At 47.2% G+C, this 14,631-nt stretch overlaps 1 protein-coding gene and 1 long non-coding RNA gene across 2 annotated transcripts in view; one reads left to right on the forward strand and one right to left on the reverse strand.

Annotated features, from left to right (window-relative positions):
• UVSSA (UV stimulated scaffold protein A) overlaps positions 1 to 3,900 on the forward strand; it is a 47,475-nt gene extending 43,575 nt beyond the window's left edge. Inside the window, exon 13 of the mRNA XM_023925669.2 lies at positions 605 to 3,900. Within this exon, the coding sequence (XP_023781437.2) occupies positions 605 to 698 (94 nt within the window). The 3' untranslated portion in view covers positions 699 to 3,900. The remainder of the gene's footprint in view (positions 1 to 604) is intronic.
• Positions 3,901 to 4,342: 442 nt separating this feature from the next.
• LOC147652904 (uncharacterized) lies at positions 4,343 to 5,913 on the reverse strand. The gene is made up of 2 exons (XR_015287056.1): positions 5,874 to 5,913; positions 4,343 to 4,444 (listed from the first exon to the last, which is right to left on the reverse strand). It is a non-coding gene; the product is annotated as an uncharacterized LOC147652904 (long non-coding RNA).
• Between the last annotated feature and the right edge of the window lie 8,718 nt (positions 5,914 to 14,631).

The raw sequence follows: 14,631 nt of genomic DNA on the forward strand, positions 1-14,631 counted from the left end.
GTAGAGATACACAATAATCTGGTGTCTTCCTAAACTAGAGTTGTTCTTGTGGCTTAAAAGCTGCTGCTCAGGAATGGGGATACTACTGGTGTGAGCAAAAGAGTCTGACTCAGACCACGTCTGGTGAAACTGAGTTTTAGTAACCTGTAGAAGTTGCTAGATAAGTTCACATGAAGTGAACAGCAAACCCTTCCCTCACAAAAACATTCTGGATTGAGGGTTAGATTTTGTAAGGGTTTCTGAGTATTATTTTTTTTAAGATATTTTTTAGATACTATTAGTTGTTTTTTCCCTGAGAGCACTTAGGTGCTTTTGAAAATCAAACATGCTCTATGTGGCTCTAAGAAATAATGCTGGGAGGGTGGAATACACAGCCATTAAACTGAGACTTGAATTTGTTTACTCCTGTTAATAAAATCATTGCTGAATTAAACTATTTATATTGCTGCAGCTAATTTAGTTAACAAGACAAATTTGTTCAGCCTCATCAATGCCATGCTCAGAAGCCTGGTAGTGATTAATCAAATTCCCCAACATTCATAAACATTCTTCAGGATTGAGTAGACTCAACATAACTGTTATTATTGTTTTGTTTCTCTTTCAGAGGTGCCATGAAACGGGTCGTGAAAGCCATGAACCGGGTGGACCAAAGGAAGCACGAGAAGTTTGCCAACCAGTTTAATTATGCACTGAATTGAATTCTTATTCACCTCTGCCCTTCTTTATTACAAGAGTGCAACTGCAAAACCCTTAATCAAAGATATTTGTATTTACACTACAATATTTTGCTAGGCACATTTTTACAGGTGTCATTTTAAAATTGTTTCCATGTTTAACTTATTTGATAATGAATATTAATTTTGGAAAAGATGTGGTATGGAATTGAATTAATTTAAAAAGTTGATAATTATTTGAAATATAAATGAAATAGAGGTGTTTTATGACTTGTACATAATTTGGGTAGATTGCTCAGATTTTGGGGCTTGGTTTTTTTCCTTCCTAAGGGACTTGTGTAATTTATGTGTCCTTTGACAAAACATGTTTAATATTCCACATTCATGCCTTCAGGGGAAAAGATACCTTAAAAATGATGTGATTGCTGCCAGTGATGACAATACACAGAGCATTTTCTCAGCCTACTGCTGTACAAAGTGAGCCACATCAAGCAGCACAGCAGCTCCTGCAGCATCTTTACAAACACCTTGGCACACAATCAGCTGATGCCTTCAGATGATGAATGGAGTAGAGTTTGATTTCTGCAAACTGAATTTCAGGAGCTAAGTGAATCTTGGTAGCTGTGGCACAGATGGAAAAGCTGAAATGGGAAAGATCATCCTGGCCTGCTTCTTGTCCTCCCAAGGTGGTACCCCAGTATCTTTCAGAACTGCTACTGGACAGCACATGGTGAAAGTCTGTAGATTTACACAGAATGTGCTCTAGAGTTTAACTGCTGTCAAAAAAGCTCAGTTTGAAGTGAAAGTGAGAGATTTAAAAAAAAATCACTCAAGTGGCACACTGAACTAGTGGCACAAATGAACTGCCTGGCTTGGATCAGATACAATTACATCAGGCTAAAGCCTCAGAGTGTGGCTAAGGTCCCAGATATAAACACAAGAATCTGGAATCTCCTGACTCCAGGGAGTTAATGTGTAGTTGGATTCAGTGTGGGTTGTAGTTCTTGGCTGGGTACGTAAGCAAATCTCCCAAACTTGTTTGTTGGCTGTAGTCAAGCTTAAGGAGAGAGAATGAAACAGTGATCAGTTGTGCTCTTGCAAGATTTCATATGGCTTTATGGGTAAAGATAATCCAGAGAATCAGGAGGGTGGTGTTTGGAAATCAGTTTCAAAGTGACCTGCAAAAGTCTCCAGTAAAATACTCATTATAAAATAGAATGGATTCTCTATAGCACAGGCTTCGTTATTCACCTGTTGGAGGTGTTTCCTCATGTGTAAGAAGACTCTAAGGATTAAAAGTTTGGAAAATTTTAACAAATCATTCTACCTTCTGACCACCTCAAACAAAAGCTAATTTACAGTTCTGCTAAATACTTTCTGACTTGCACACGTACTGCATAGGAAGCAATTAATGCTGACTTCTGATAATTTATCTTGCAAGATCTCTGTAATTTGGAAGACGTATTTTGTTCTTCAACATGGGTTGATATACTTCTGAAATACTGAAAATATAACAAAGAGACAGAATTTCAAGTCATATCTACTGACTGCACTGGAAAGTAAAGCCACTGCTATTATCAGTCTTGCTAGTGTAGCAGTGAAGATTTCAGGTGAAAATGTGGGTAAGGACAAACTAAGTTCATCACCAAGTCAGTTGAATCAACTGCTAAAGTGATTTGATTTCTTGCTAAGAACAAAGTCACACACACACAAAAATAGAATACACACAAACCAAACAACTCCACCACCACACACATTAGAATGTGATAGTAATCACTGGATGCTGGGATTCCCAGACAGCCCAAACTTAACTGACACTTGGTGATTAACGTTCAAAGAGCCACAAAGATCACTGTGCCACTGATCCAGAGATTCTTGAGCCTGCACAAGCTGAAGGTGTTCATTTATAAAACAGGTTTTCTCCCTGTAAGAAGAATAGGGAATTTATGTTGTACAGTGACACTTAGCCCTGCTTTGCTGGGGCCATGAAGTGTCAGCACTACAAAGTCCCCAGGAAACTGTCAATGCACTTTACCCCATGGAGTTCCCTTTATGGGTCTTTAATAAAGATCCTAAAGAGCAAGACTGGGAATGGAAATGGCACAAATCTGAGGGGAAAAAAAAAAAGTGGTTAGTCAGTCATGTTCCACCGTGAGCAACCTGGTCTAGTGGAAGATGTCCCTGCTCTGGTAGAAAGGCTGGAAATAGATGGTCTCTAAGGGCCCTCTTAACCCAAAACATGCTGTGGTTCTAGTGATGCTACTCAGTCACATCAGTTCTAGAATTATCAGCTAAAACTTCCTGTCTGGACCCAATTGTCTAATCTGGCAGTTAAATCTGATCCTATCACATGATCTGTGTGCTTTCCCCCTTCCTTTATTAGAAGCATGCATGCTTGGGGAAAAAAAAAAAAAAAAAAAAAAAAAAAGTGTCTTCCTGGAGTGCCTCTTTTGTGCAGAAGGAGAATTTTCAGAGTTAAGGTTCCCTGGCAGGTGACTCAGAAATGGCCAGCTCACACAGAGGTACCTGGACTTTGGGACAGGTTGATGGCCAGTGATGACTTTCTTTAAAGCTCTTCTAGTATTTTTCTTCTACATTTTTTTCTTTTTTTTGCCTTGAGGCAAGATGAACCATTGACCCTTCATAGGAAAATGTGTAGATAGCACAACCCCTGTAGCACTGTATTTATGTTCCCCTGGTCCAGTGTTGGACAAACCCTTCCCTTAACACCCATGTTAATTATTGACACTTTTCATCCAATTATTTTTCTACAAGAGCCACTCAGCATGTATACATGCAACAGGTCTTGAATGTTGTCACTTAAGCATTCTTGTTAGACTTGGTCAGACATAATTTAGAGGGTTTGGGGGAGCTTTCTCCTTTTCCTGAGTTTATCTGTAGCTGTGCTAGAAGAAGAAATGTAAAAAGGCATCTCTCTCCAAAGATCCAGTATACCCTCACTAAATAGAAATCCTTTCAAGTTCAAAAACTCAAAATAGATCAGTCTATTTTTTCACCAAAACTATCAAAAACTATCAGTTTTTGATACATCACACTTTTTGTGTGTCAGTTTACTTACAGCAGTTTACAAATTTGAGGTCCTGGGCTCACTGGTTCAAATGTCATTCAACTGTCCCTGTGATATTTCTACTGGAACTTTTCTATTCCTGTCCTCAGGACTTCTGAGGGAAAAAAAAAATAATAAAGGTATAATTCGTATAATGTCTATGTATGGTTTTGTCTTTATAACTCACTCCAACACCTTTGCAATTGTACTTGTGCTTACTTTACTGAGGATGTTGTGTATGTTTCCAGGTACCTAGACACCTTGATTTGGTCCTTAGAGTGTTAAGATGAATAGTTTAATACAGGTTGAATATTGTGTGTCTGAAGGGAATCTGAGCTGAAGTGAGCTGTGCTGGTGCATCTAAACCATCCTTTTTTAGCCAGGGTTGTGTCAGTGGGAAAAATGAGACCTGTTAGCAGACTGCATGGTTATTCTTCCCTGAGCACATGGTTACACCTGGGGAGTAAAAGCCTGGAAGGAAAAAATACAGCAGCACATATGGTCTGGCACTCAAATAGGAAGAATTTAGTGACATAAATGAGCCTGGTGTAGAGCTTGTGAGTGGGGCTTCTGAATGAAAGCTGTCCTTCAGCACATCCCCTCCGAGGTTCCTGGGACAGGGTGATGGGCCCGTACTCGTCTTTTGCACAATGCCTTGTGACCTCATTTTCTCTAAACTCACTTGAAGCTTGGCTTTATCAACCTGGGTAGGGCAGAAAGTTTCTATTAGAAAGCAGTAACAATAAAAAGTTCCTAGAAATCATGGTTAAAATATTTATTTGTAGCTCTTTTTTTGTAAGCAGTTCTGCATGGACAGTAGATTGTGCCACACAGAATAGTTTGCATGTTGGGGAAAGGCTTCAGTTAATCAAAGTGGGCATTATTGAAAAAACAACAAAGAAACCAACGTTGTTCTGTGGAAAACAAAAAGTAAACCTGTTCCATTTCAAGTGGCAGTGGAAATGGGTGATAAGGGTGTTAGTAGTTGTAAGGAGCCTCCAGCCAGAAGCAAGAGGTGTTGGATCCCAGGCAGCACAAAGGCAGTTCAGGTGTGTCACAGTGCACAGCAGAGGCAGGTGGCCACCTGGTGGTCTCCCACACTCTGCAGGTGCCTGGCTGTGGTGCAGCTCCGTGTGGGGCTTACCCAGCGCTGTTAGACACATTGATGCTTTTCCTCGGAGCGATGTCAATGTCTCTGTAGGTAACGCACCAGAAAAGGTGAGGCTGTTTCAGCAGTACTCAAGTGATGAGAAGCTGCCGCTTAAAGCCGCGCGTTTTGGAATGCCTCAGCAAAGTCACTGGCTCTGAGCAGGCAGTGGCACTCGTGATGCATTTTACAGCACTCGTTCAGGAGGGGGAGCCCAGGTCCCTTCTCAGCCTCAGGGGTGACAGTCCCGTGTCCCGGCTCAGGAGCCCTCAGGGGAGCTTAAATGCAGTGAGACAGCTCACATCACCTGTTCCCCTGTGAGAACTGGAATTGAACCACCATGGAGCTAAAACTGTAAAACTTTGGCTTCGTGTAGGAAACCAGACAGAGTAAAAGATCTCTGCAGATTACAGTCCCCAGACTGGGGCAAGGGAGGGCTGGATCTGCATTCTTATTCCCTAGACACTGCCAGGAAAAATACCACTGAACTCCATGGATTCAGGAGGGAGCTTCCTCATAGACATCGTCAGCAGCTAGATCAGCCCTCAGGACCCCATGGGCACCAAAGACAGAGAGAAGGGTGTTAAGAAAGGAGTTACTCTGGTAACTTATGCAGAGCAATTTCTGTATATGTCTGTTCTAGGGTGCTCTGGCACAGCTGCATGTAAGTTTAAAGTTTGTATACTCAAAACAGTTAACAGCACTCTGCTCCTGGGTAAAAATAACACTTGAATTTGCATCTGCAAACAATCAAGTTCTGCCCCAAGCAGTGCCCAAGGAGCGCTCGATGGGGCTGGGAGTGCAGAGGGAAGTTAGTCCATAGCCAGGTGAGAAAGAAAAAACAGAGAGACTCGAGGTGTCAGGGAGAGGCAAGCCAGGAGCTGAAGGTGAAAATCAGGGCAATATCCTTCCTGACAAGGGCACCATCACACACCCCCAAACAAGGAAACAATCTTGGCAATATCAACAGTCAGACACCAGTTACCTGAAGAATCACCAAGATAAAAGGCAGGTCTGAAGCCAAGTCAGCAAGGAGAGATCAGGGTGAGAGTCAGCTACAAAGCCAAGCACAGCTCAGGCAAGAGACCCCACTGAAATGCAGCTCCCCTGTGACCTGCTGGAGGGTTCAGGGGGAGGCTCCTGGGCAGTCTCTCCCAGCTTAGCTGTTTCCATGTCAGCCTGAGCCAAGGTGCTGCAGCTGTGCCACATCAGGGCAGAGCTTGGGCACCTGCTGGAGTGTGGGATGGGGACACCAGGAGGATTACAAAGGTGGGGAGAGGGTAATGAGAGAAATTAAATCCTACTGGTACATTAAGAGCCTTCTTACTGGAGCATCCCTCTTACTGGATGTGGTAATGGTCCTATTACAAAATCCTCTACAGAAACTGAAGGAATTAAGAAAGAAGGAAAAGCCTCAAAGCAGCAGCCTAGATCAGACCAGTCTGAACCCTCCCCATCCAGCAGCACCTCCCCACCCCTTCAGCTTGGAGGGATGCTAAAGAGACCAAAACTTAGCACATCCCCTAGAAAATATGAGTGGATGAGAGCTAGGGCTGCCTGCAGCTGGACAAATTGTGGCCCAAGGGATAAAGTTGTTCTTCCAGGGGTGGCAGTCAGATATTGCTCCTGAAGGAAAAGAAGGAGAAAGATCCCTCATGTTTCTGAGTTGATGCTTTCCCTCCTCTTCTTCAAAGCTGATTGAGTGGAGAAAAAAAGGATTCATGTCCTTGCTGAGCTTTTCCTGTCAGCTGGGTCTGGGGAACAGAGCCTAAGTGCCGTGCCAGCTCAGGGGAGGGCTGGGGGAGCAGGCTCTGCCACGCTGGGAGGAGGGCATGGGGTGTTTGTGCTAGTCACAGGCTGCACCAGAGCCTGGGCAAACTGAGCTAGGCTTATGTCAGCACAATCTGTTTCTCCATCTCTAAATGTCTGTGACTGAAATATCATCATTTGACTTTCTGGGTAGATTTCCCCTTGCTTTTCTGCCTGCCAGTGCCCTGAGTGAAAACCCAGCTCTCCTGTGCCAAGTGCTTGTATGTTTTTCTATTATCATGAGGAATCCTCTCTGTTGAGGGGTTAAGGAAAATCTTATTAATTTTTTTTTTTTAATCTGGTGCTAATTAGTTTAGATGTAATGAGCAGCATTAGGCTTCTGGTTGCTTTGAAAAAGGTTGTTGGGTAACCATTCCTGCCGACATTCCAATTTGCATAATGACAAGGTGTTGGCATTGCATCCACCATTAATTTGCTGTATTTATAATGCCATTATGGAGCCATTCTTATTCTCATGCACTGTAAAAGGTATATGGAAATATAATATATGATCCTGCTTGTTTGGAAATTGCTTTTGGATATCTTTGAGTTTTTGTAATAGTATTTTTGGCAGCTGAAGGCTACCAGTACCACCAGGAGAGTGCCACACGGTTTCACTAGGGCAGAAATCAAATGCTGCTTCCAGGTGTGCACGAGTGTTTATTTTCCCCAGTGCTGGAGCAGAAGCAGCAGAGGTGAGTGTGATCAGGTGTGCTGCAGTGCTCAAGGCAAACACAGTATTTCACTCCAAATCACACCTACAAGGCATGGTGCTGGTGCTTGAAGTCCCAAAGAGCATCCTTAATCACAACTCTCAAAACATTTAACAGGTCACAGAGAGTGCAGACTGATGCTGTGAGCTCTCGGTCAGCACAAGGAGTTGGGGGAGCCCAAGCAGCAGCTCATTCAAATGCTCTTTCCCTACACTTCTCCTCCCCTCCTGCAGACTTTGGGAACTGAGGAACAGGAAATAAACTTGTCACTCTACCTGTGTGACAGTGAAAAGGCGGGAAAGAGTCCCTATATGTGCAGGATGAGTTCTTGTAATGTATGTGTGTGCTTACAGGGAAAAAAAATACAAAGGAAGAAAAAGAGCAATAATTGATTTCTTTGTACTAAGTTTAATAGAATTATTTTGGCTCTCTTGAAAGAGCAGCAGTTTACTGAAGGAGGTGAATGTTTGCAGTGTAAACCATCATCCCACATAAATGTTACTGTAACAATATTTCAGTTTTTTGTTGTGATGTCATCTCTCATTGTCACTGTAAAATGTTTCTGGTTTGTGTCATTGCAGAGAAGAAAATCTAGAAGATGTATTCTAAAATAAAGTCTACCACTTTGAGTGGACCTGGCTAGTTTTAGCTAGTTGAACATGTGTCACATCATAAGAATAAATTAGTAAATCATGAACAGATATTGCCTGACCCTGTATGTCCAGACTTTTCTGTTCTGGCCATGCTCTGTGTTCTGGTTCCTTCTCTATTGATACAGGCTGCATTCTTAGGATTTCCAGCATCAGTTGGGTTTCTTCTGAGTGGGCACAAAGCTGTAGCTTTCCAAGGCTGTGATAACCTGTTTTAAAGCTTATTCTGTACGATGAATTCACATCTTTGCCAGACAGCATCAGGAAAGGAGAAAGAGCTCTTCCTGTCAGGGTTATTTTCACTGTGACAGCCCCCATTCTGTCCACCTGAGATGTCTGTTTAACGAGAGCATGTGGCACAGAACATGAGTGTGTGACCAAGAGGGAAAGAAGTAAAAAACCCCACCAGACAGAGAAGAATGTGATTTATGCAGACCATTTATGTAAGCCCACTTTGAGAGACAAACTGATTAGGATCCTCTTTGTTTACTTGTCTGTCTCCTTCATCCCCAGTGTCCCTCTGCTCTCTGCCTTGTTTTGCCTCCTGGAGTTTGGAAAATCTTCCAATAGCAGAAAAAAAAATAAATCTTTCTTTTATTTGCTCTTAAGAAAGGCTCTACAACAACTGTATTTACTTGGTTATCTTTGAGACAGAACCTGAAGACCAGAAATGTCCAGACATTGTCATTTTCCCTTGAGTATTTAAATTCAACTGTTTGAGCAGAATTATTTTGTCATGTAATACAGGAGTTCATGGATATTTTTTAATACAGCAGACTACAAGCAGCCATCATGGTGTATTTTTGGGAAATGGATTTAAGTTTATACAGACAAAGCTTTATCTTTAACATTGCACTTGTGTAGTATAAGACTAGAAATGAGCAACATGACTGAGTTCAGTCTGAAACAGAAAGTTTGAGATACATGTCAAAAACCTCTAAGAATTAAAAAAATGTAACTCACTGCACCCTGCTCAAGTGGAAACAACACGAGGAATTTTGCAGGTGATAGTGCAGAAGTGGCTTGCAGTGACTTTGTGAAACATCATTGACTGCTGAGTGAAATCAATGACACAAAATATTTCAAAATATTTTCAGTTCTCTCTCAGTTGTTTGGAACATATCTGTCTGTATTTATGTGCTTTTTTCTATTGTTTTGATTGGTAGACATTTTACTGAAAACTGAAATTTGTTCAGCATAACCTAAAGTAAAATAGATGCACTTTCCTTTTTTTAACCTCATTCATTCAGAGTGAACAATAGTAAGATGCTATTAATGTCTGAATCTTTTCTTACTAATACAGGTTTGCAGCCTTGGATTTAATATTGATTTCATGGGAATTAGTCCAAAAATATGCTGATGCTCCAGATCATCTCTGGTGCATGCCAAAGACGTCACTTGAGCACACTGAATCAGGCTTTGAATGTGCTGCTCAGTCTGTCAGAGCTGAGACTCCGTCCTCTGGCAAACGCTTTGATCGATGTCCCCTTGGATGTGTTCCGTGTCCTGAATCCCCTAACACTAAATTTTATGAATGAATAATAAAGTAATTAAAAAAATAATTTGACTGACAGAATGAACCAGAGCAAACACCTCCTGCTTGTGTCATAACCATCATCCCCTCAGTCAGTGTGTTCCACTTGCTCTGTTCCAGGGCTCGTTGATGATTCATGGAAAAGGAGCTCCAAGAACTCTGTGCAGGAGCACTGGGACATCAGACAGGCACCACATGGGAATTGGCTTTTGGGCCTTGCTGAGGGGTCACTGTAGGAGCTTTGGGGGCTTTCTGTGACTGTCTAATGCAACAACTTCGAATGCTGCACCAAGGTCTGTTTGACTGTCCTGCAGAGCCAGAGCGTGAGCAGGCAGGAGCACGGGGGATGGAGTTGGGAGGTTCAGACAAGTGGGAACATTTTGCTTTAGCACACCAGGGGCTGAGCATTCACACCTGAGATGTTCCTCAACAGCTGCCCTGTGTTGACACCATCAGCTTCTCACTGTCAAGCTTAAACCCACACGCTCTGATCCAACACCATGAGCCAGCTGCAGAGTTTTGGTCCAGGGATCATTATTTGAGCTGGGTCTTTGGTGCTGATGCTCCAAATGCCCTCTGGACACAGACAGTACCTGTGGGCAGAGTGTAAAACTGCATGCTGGTGCTGCATGCTGGGGAAGATGCACACTAGAGTTGAGGCTGTGCAGTTTTGCTCCAGAATTTTATGATCTCAGACCTCTGGATGAGGCACTGGAGCAAGGGTTATCAATAACTTCCTAAACTATGCTGAGAAAGATACCTGCGGCTCTGTTTTCAGCACTGCCATAAAATGTGAGAAGCCTTGTTAAATCGCATTTAATGACCGGGAATCTCAGGCTAACCGACTCCTTCACCCAGCAGCTGTGAGCAATAATACTCACATGAACAGGTTTCACTGGCAGGACGCTAACTGGCCTGGAGCAGGGGAATCAAGCACCCTGAAGCTCTGGGCAGCTCCTGCTGGAGCCAAATTATTTCCCACTGGCAGGAAACTGCTCGGAGCTCCTGGAGTGAGGATAGGGGTTGAATTATCTCTTTATTCATCTGTGTCATGCCTCACCTGAGCTAACAGTTTGGCTGCTAGTGTCACTTAACTCAAACCTGGCATAGTGTGAGAGAATCTCCTGAGTGCCTGTTTCCCAATTTAGCTGGTTTTCTTCTACCAGTAAGAGCTGCGCAGAGCACTACTTCAAGCATTATCACTTGTCATGTTTTCCCCGAAAACTTACTTCAGAACACCTTTCATCGTAAAAGTTCTTATTTTCACAAATGCAAACGAGTCTGGTCAGAGACTTCAGGTGCTTGTGGGCTTCTGCACGCAGAAGTGAGAACCCGGAGCATCCCGCAGTACCTGGAGCATCCCGCATCCTCCCCGCATCCTCCCCGCATCCTCCCCGCATCCTCCCCGCATCCTCCCCGCATCCTCCCCGCGGCTCCCGAGGGCTGCTGGACCCCGCACCCAGCGCCCCGCGGGTTCTGCAGCCTGGAGCCGGCTCCGCTCCCCCCTCGTCTCCAATATCGGCCGTCGCGGCAGATTTTATTTCCACGGGAGGGCTGAAACATTTGATTCCATCCTGGAGAGGGTGTGAGGGAGTGGGGTGCGGCTGTGGAGCACAATCCCAGATCGGAGCCAGGCTGCGGGTCCGGGGGGAGAAGGGGAAAGGAGCTGAGCGGGGAGCAAAGCCCGGACACCCCGGGGACCCCCGGCACCCCCCGAGCAGGGGGATGAGGAGGCGGGTGCCGAGAGGGAGGGGATGCTCTGCTCCCCAAAAATCCCTCCGGAAAATACCGCTTTCTTAGAATTGCTCCCGAAGGAAAACAAACAAACAAACAAACAAAAAACCACAAGCAAACCCCAAACCACCAAAAATTAGCGGAAAATGAAAACTCTTCCTCGGCGTGAGCTTTGGAGCCACGCAGGGAGTGGGAAAATGGGGGAACAGCGGCAGAGGAGCCACCTCGGGGTGCTCACGGCGCTTATAGACTTTTCCTTTGAAGTTCTAAAAAAAGTATTATAAAAGATCAACTTTGATACAAACTTAAAAGTAATCAGAGGAACGGCAATGAAAAGATTATTTTATTTTTAGAGTTGTGGAATCTGAATGAAAGAGCCGATTTATTAAATTTACATAAATCCAAAATATCGGACTTCCCATCAGCGGAAACATGGAAGAAATGTCGGATTCTCTCTATATATGAATTTGTTTTGTCCGTAATATTGCACAAATCGGCAAAGCCAATTAAGAAAACGCAAACAAGGAAACTAAGAAGGGAAATACCCTCCCTCGTACAAGAAGAATAAAGTTTATTTGCGTGTAAGAAATACGCTCTCAGAGTAAACGAAAAGAAAAAGGATGATGCAAGACATCCCTCCGAGCGTCTCATGAGGCAGGCGTTTTCCAGAGGAAACTTGGCTTACAAAGATTCACCCGAAAACCAGGGACTCGCCACCACGGAAAGCGCCTTTTCTTTAGAGTTTATTGATTCATTTAAAGTGTTTAGCAAACAAAGTGCTCTCTTTATCACCTCTTGCTCTTTACTCCCTCGTCTTATACATTAATTATAAAGTTAAAACTTTTTTTTTTTTTTTTTTTTTTTTTTTTGTAACAACCAGAAATATACAGAAACGATTAACGTAAAAAACCAGCCCTGCACCCCAGGAGCCGCCCTGGCCGCCCCTTCCCGGCCCCGCTCGGGGGTCGATGGACAGTGACGTGGTAAAAAATATCCCTTGTCACCTTGAGGTCACGGAGGGAGCGGCGGGTCTTTGCTTCTGCAGTGTCCAGGGACAGGACCGATAGTTCTCCGTTTTACCCTGAGAGTCAAATGGGTACATAATCTTTATTATTATTCTTTGAAAGTCTTTCGCTAGTGGCCAGATCAGAATAAAAAAAACAAAAACAAAAAACAAAGGCAAATAATATTAATATTAATAATAAATTAATTAAACCCACATAGCAACGAGAGACGGTGAAAATAAAAATACAGGTAACGATGATTTACATCTACTTGTATGTACACGGGGGAGGGAGGTTTCTCCTCCTCCTTCCCTCAGCAGCGCAGTCCGGACACATCGCGTACAAAAAGGGTCACAGAAAGGCCCGAGGGCGGGGGAGCCTCTCGCAGGGTCCCGGGAGCCTCTGGCCGCTCCTTTCGTGCCCCTGGCGTGGGTCGCAGCCGGGGGCGGCAGGAGCACGGGGCTGTCCCTTTCCCCCGGGGTCGCTGCCGGTCGGTTCTCGGTTCCAGCCCTGGGGTGCGGGGGCCGTGCTGCCAGCGGCACCCGGGCCCGCCCGGCTCAGCCCCGGAGGGCGGCGGGCACAGCGGGAAGGAGCCGGGAGCGAGGAGGAGGAGGAGGAGGAAGGAGCGTCGGGCTTATAGGTGCGGGGTGTAGAAAGCCGGAGCGCCGTAAGTCTGGGAGCCCAGGACGAAGGGCGAGAGGACGGCGGGGCTGGGCAGGAAGGGCAGCTGGGCGGCGCAGACCAGCCCTCCGGCCGGGTGCCCGGCGTAGCTGCCGGGGCCGTGCATGGAGAGCGGGGCGCCCATGGGCGGCGAGTGGCTGAGGGGGCTGAGCCCCCCCGGCAGTGCCGCGCCGCCCAGCCCGGCCCCCGCCCCGCCGCCGCCGCCGCCGCCCGTGGGCGCGCTGGTGTCGGCGCCCGGGTTCTGCTTCTTCCACTTGGTGCGGCGGTTCTGGAACCAGATCTTCACCTGCGTCTCGGTGAGGCTGAGGGACAGCGCCAGGTTGAGGCGCTCGCAGACCGACAGGTACCGCGTGGATTTGAACTTGTTTTCCAGCGCCACCAGCTGCTCGTAGGTGAAGGCTGTCCGCGCCCGCCGGGGCTTGCCCGACTTGGAGTCCGAGCCCGTCCGCTTCCTCTTGGGCTTGGCCTGCGGGCCGGGCTGAGCCCCGACGGGCGGCGGCGGCGGCGGAGGGGGCGCCGGGGGCGGGACGGGCCCCGCCTCGGCCGCCTCGGCTCGGAGCGGGCCCGGCTCGGGCTCTCCGGGCGCCGCGGGGCCGGAGCTGCCGCTGCTGCCGCTGCTGCTGCCGCTCTCCTCGCTGCACAGCTCCTCGTCGTCCGGCGGCTCGCTGTCCGGGCTGCGGCTCGGCCGGCTGCTGTAGTCCAGGTCGCACTCCTCGGCCTTGTAGAGCTCCCCGTCCTCTGCGGACAAGCGACAGCCGCTGTTAGGGCTCGCCGCCCGGCCCGGGCCCTGCCCGCCCGCCCCCAGCCCCGCCGGTGCGGCCCCCGGGCCAGGGCAGCCGGGGAAACCCGTCCGTCCCGGGAGTTCGCTCACCCGGTGTCCCCTCTGCTCCTGGGACAGGGCTGCCCGGGCAGCGGGGCCACCCCTCCCGGTCCCTCCCGGCCCTCCCGGTCCCTCCCGGTCCCCCCGGTCCCCCCGGCCCCTCCGGCCGCCGTGGGGATGAGGCCGGGCCGGGCCCCTCGGGTGCGGGGCTGCCCCGGCCGCCCTGAGCCGGGAGTGCGCTGGGGACAGGGCGAGGAGCTGCGGAAAAGAGGTGGGGATGGCGTTCGGAACTGCAGCTCTGGGGCCGGGAAAGGCTTGTTCAAGTTCGGGGAGGCTGTGCCAACGCTGCCCCTTCCGAGCCAGTCACCTTCAGCAAGAGCTGGTACCCAGACGTGGCCGGGATTGGGCATGTACCCCACTTCCCGCGGCCACCAGTGCACCCAGCAAACACCCGAGGGCTGGAAAAGCCTTTGGGAAGGCAGCAGGGCGAGGATCCCCGCGGTACCCGGAGGGGCAGCGGGGCGCTGGCAGCGGCGAGGGAGAACCCCCTGGCCGGGCCGAGCCAGCCGTGCCGGGGGAGCGGGCAGGGATGGCAAAGAGCCTCTAGCAATTTTAGTGACGGAAATCTCCGAATCGATGGGCAGTTTGCTGGGTTTTGCTCTGGCATTTTTAACCCTTCCTGCGTCTGGTTTGACCTCTTGTCACTTCCCGAGATGGAAGTATTAAAGTGGAGTAAATACTTGTATTGATTAGCAGAGCAGATACAAACTTAATTAAACTCATTTTGTGCAATGTACA

Source organism: Cyanistes caeruleus, chromosome 5, assembly GCF_971803275.1.
Source record: "Cyanistes caeruleus chromosome 5, bCyaCae1.hap1.1, whole genome shotgun sequence".
NCBI lineage: Eukaryota > Metazoa > Chordata > Aves > Passeriformes > Paridae > Cyanistes > Cyanistes caeruleus.